The 3801-nt window shown below is 32.5% G+C and overlaps 1 protein-coding gene across 13 annotated transcripts in view; it reads right to left on the minus strand.

Annotated features, from left to right (window-relative positions):
• Syp (synaptotagmin binding cytoplasmic RNA interacting protein) overlaps positions 1–3801 on the minus strand; it is a 38013-nt gene that overhangs the window by 10486 nt on the left and 23726 nt on the right. For all 13 annotated transcript variants that reach the window (XM_017901746.1, XM_017901745.1, XM_017901747.1 and 10 more), the window contains exons 6-9: positions 1852–2057; positions 1634–1783; positions 1395–1540; positions 1179–1294 (exon numbers count right to left, since the gene is read on the minus strand). In XM_017901746.1, the coding sequence (XP_017757235.1) occupies positions 1179–1294; positions 1395–1540; positions 1634–1783; positions 1852–2057 (618 nt within the window). The remainder of the gene's footprint in view (positions 1–1178; positions 1295–1394; positions 1541–1633; positions 1784–1851; positions 2058–3801) is intronic.

Below are 3801 nucleotides of genomic sequence, written 5' to 3' on the forward strand. Positions count from 1 at the left end.
AGAGAGAGAGAGAGAGAGAGAGAGAGATGAACTGCATAACAATAAAAAATGTAATCATAATAGGCTCAGACCAAATTGAACTTTGAAAAATATATTAATGCAGCTATTCAAATTAATGAATAAAAAATAGAATAGCTTCTAAGCACTTTCTCACTACATTTTCTAATATGATGTAAGATAAAACACAAGTCTGAATTGTTTCTTGTTTAAAAACAACATATAAAATTCGTTTAAAAATTAGATATCATTCTCTCTGCTCTCAAGCCGATATTGGTTACAATTTCATATTGCATCCAATTTTGTCTCTCTATTTTACGTCGCATCGACATCGAGGTCATTAGCGAGCATACAATTTTATATGCTGGTGAAATTTCATAATCAATAATCGAATCGGCTCTCAGGATCATGGTTCCAGGTACAAAATATAAGGTTTTAACATTAAGGATATAACAACATCGGTCGTTAAGTGTTTAAACTTTCGTAGACACGTCCTCGCGTACATAATATCATGCGCGTAAGCTAAGATATGTAGTGAGATAGTGAAAAATCCCCAAAAGCATGCGGGATGTTCATGTTACATAACATTACCATAAGATATCGATATAAACGATCTAACAATGATTTGTGATTATTTAAATCTGAAAAATAAAACATTAGTATTTTAAGTCTATAAAGAAATTCGCTAATAAACTTTCCTTATCATACTTTTTCTGAATATCGAGAAATTCATATTTTTTCTTTATATACTTTCTAATTTCAATTATCTAAGTAATTTATTTACGGCATGTGTTTTACTCAGTATTTACATTACATAGATACAAAATGAACACGTAATTTATTATATGCTAATAAAATCATCAACAATTCCATTGTAAAGTTACAGAATTAAATATTTTTATAAATTTAAAATATGGTCTAAGCCTAAAAATGAATCAAGTTGATTGCAAGCGAAAACAAATGTTATTTTAATAGAAACAAAACGTTTATATATATATATATGTAATACACGTTATTTCTTGCTGTACGAAATATTATTGAAAGGGTGACGAAATGCAATTAAAGTGTTACATACAAATACATGTATATATATGTATATACGCGTGTGTATATGTTTGATTCTAAAAATGATCTAGAAATACCAACGAATGCGATGAAAAAAAAGACGGATTGCTACTTACCATAATCGCCTCGTCCCATCTGTCCTCGCATACCTGCGCCAGTACCTCTAGGACCTTGACCTGGCCCACGAACTGGCATTGGTCCTCCCATCATACTTGGATGCGATGGAGAACCTCTGAAACAGAAAATATGATCATAAACAGAAAAACTTCAATAGTTTACATTCAAAATTTGCATTGAGTAATATATTAAAATATAAAGGTATCATAACCCACCCGCTTCGACCCTGGTACATTTGCTGCATTCTTCGTTCTCTAGCACGTAGCATCTCTTCCTTTTTCTTTTTATCAGATGGTGGTTTCGCGAGGGATACCTCGATATGAGAACCACCAATTTCTTTTCCATTCAATTCATTCATTGCCTAAAACGTGAAGAAAATAATAGTACGTTATAACTAATTTTCAACGGATATCAATATTAATATCGCGCACACATGTTATCAATAATATTTTACCTTAACAGCATTATCTCTCTCTTCGAAGTGAACGAAAGCATAGTCTTTGATCTTTTTTACCCTTTCAATATTACCATATTGCTCAAAATTTTCTTTTAATTTTTCTTCAGAACAATCTTGTGTCAAATTTTTCACATACAAAACACGTACCTAAAGTAAACACATTTTGGTAGATAATCCAATCGTTACACTCATATAACGTATATTAGTTTACTCACTTTAGACATGGTTTGTTCATCGGGTTCTTCCTGAGGATCAGCCCAATCAACTATGATATCACAGCTCCATACTTTGATGCGACCAGTACTTAGTCTTCGTTTGGCTAAAGAAGCAGCTTTGTGAGATTCATATTCTAAGAAGCAGAAACCTCTGTTTTTCTTCTTATCATCCGGGGAACTGTAGATAATCACCTCGGTCAGACCAGCTATATGATGAAAAATTACACAAACTAGATCAATCCATTTCAGCAGGCCATTAAGCAGATAACAAATATATATAAAGGACAATGAATTGAAAAGGAAAGACAAAAAAAGAAAGGAAACGAAAGCGGAGAAATAAACTAGGAAAGAAGAAAACAGATTAATTAATAAATTTCGTTGAATTTGTGCACGTGTGTTGTGTGTTGCGTGTGAGTGCGCGCGCGCGTGTGGTGTTGTCAGTACGCGCGCGTATGCATGTGTCCACAAAATAATCCATTTTAATTGATGAATGCTAATGTGTCGAAGAACTATGTTGGTTTGAAGAACCTGCTTCTGAGATGTTAAATGCGATGAAGTAAAACACTAATACAGGCAAGCGTAAGTTTGCTACGTGCAAACATTAAAGTCATTTCAAATAGATTCTTTAAAAGAACACGCATATCTTTTCTACGCCATGATAAAGAAGAACGAAACAAACTCAATAATTTTGTATATTACATGATTATTTTTTTAGGAATGTAATATGTCAAGATGTAAATAAAATGCATTTAATAAAGTAAATACAGAACAGTCGATGATTTGACAATCACTATTGTCACCAATGCTTGTTATTTCATAAAATTACATGTCCATTTATGCTATTCTTTATTATCGTATGTAAAAATGTATTATATATTTTAGAAAATATGAATATATGTACGTGGTTATAGATAAAGTTAGCGGATAAAGTAAAACTATATTAACAAGGAATAAAAGAAATTTTACATAAAATCAAATCCGTGTTAACATGAGCATGATTGGTAAGAAGTTAATCTTGAAATAACTTCAACGTTTATATTTCGCGATCTTACAACTACATGTACTAGCATCTATCTTCACCTCATCTTATTCTTTTAAATCAAATTTTTCAATTCAATATAGTTTCCAAGGTATTAGTATTTCGAATTAAAAATAACGAGACAATCCGATATGCGCACGCGCACGCGCGCGCGACAGTCAACCCTGCTACAATACGATTAATTCATTTCATGTTGCATTGAAACCGTGTCAAGCAAAACCTTAAATTAATAGAAATCGAGGAAATGCTGAAATGCGTGTTATATCAAGCCGTGTTCTTGGAGTGTCGTTCCCTGTATGAAAAGAATGCTACTAGTGAAAGTTGGAATGAACACAAACTAGAGAAACGTATTCCGTATTATATCGAAACCATATTCTCAGCATACCGTATGAGGTGTGTATGTACGAAAATCGTGGCAAATATCAGATATTTCTTAAATTTTTCATTCTACGCATACATATACTTTGATTCAATCATACGATATGGGAGTCATTTACGCTTATGAAGTAATAGTATATATAAACAGTTTTATTAGAATGCCGTGTTAAAAGAGGACTTGCAATTGTTCCACCGTGTTATATCGAAACCGTGTCATAAGAGGATTGACTGTTCTAAACGCACATACGCAGATGTAATTTTAGTCGCTTTGAATTATATGACTTAACAACATTCGAATTATTTAATTTTATATTACTTTGATATATTGTTAATATATCCGTAAAGCAATCTTGAATATATTATTGATCCAAAAGATATTTGGTATTAAATGAGATAAGAAAAACAATAATAATAGAATAATAGAATGGATACAAAATGAAGTAGTGAAAGGTGGAGGGAGAGGAATCGGGAGAGGGAGGGGGGGGGGGGGAGAGAGAGACCGGACGGACCGACAGACAGACAGACAGACAGAC

This window comes from Eufriesea mexicana, unplaced genomic scaffold, assembly GCF_001483705.2.
Source record: "Eufriesea mexicana isolate 0111107269 unplaced genomic scaffold, ASM148370v2 scaffold1723, whole genome shotgun sequence".
Lineage (NCBI taxonomy): Eukaryota > Metazoa > Arthropoda > Insecta > Hymenoptera > Apidae > Eufriesea > Eufriesea mexicana.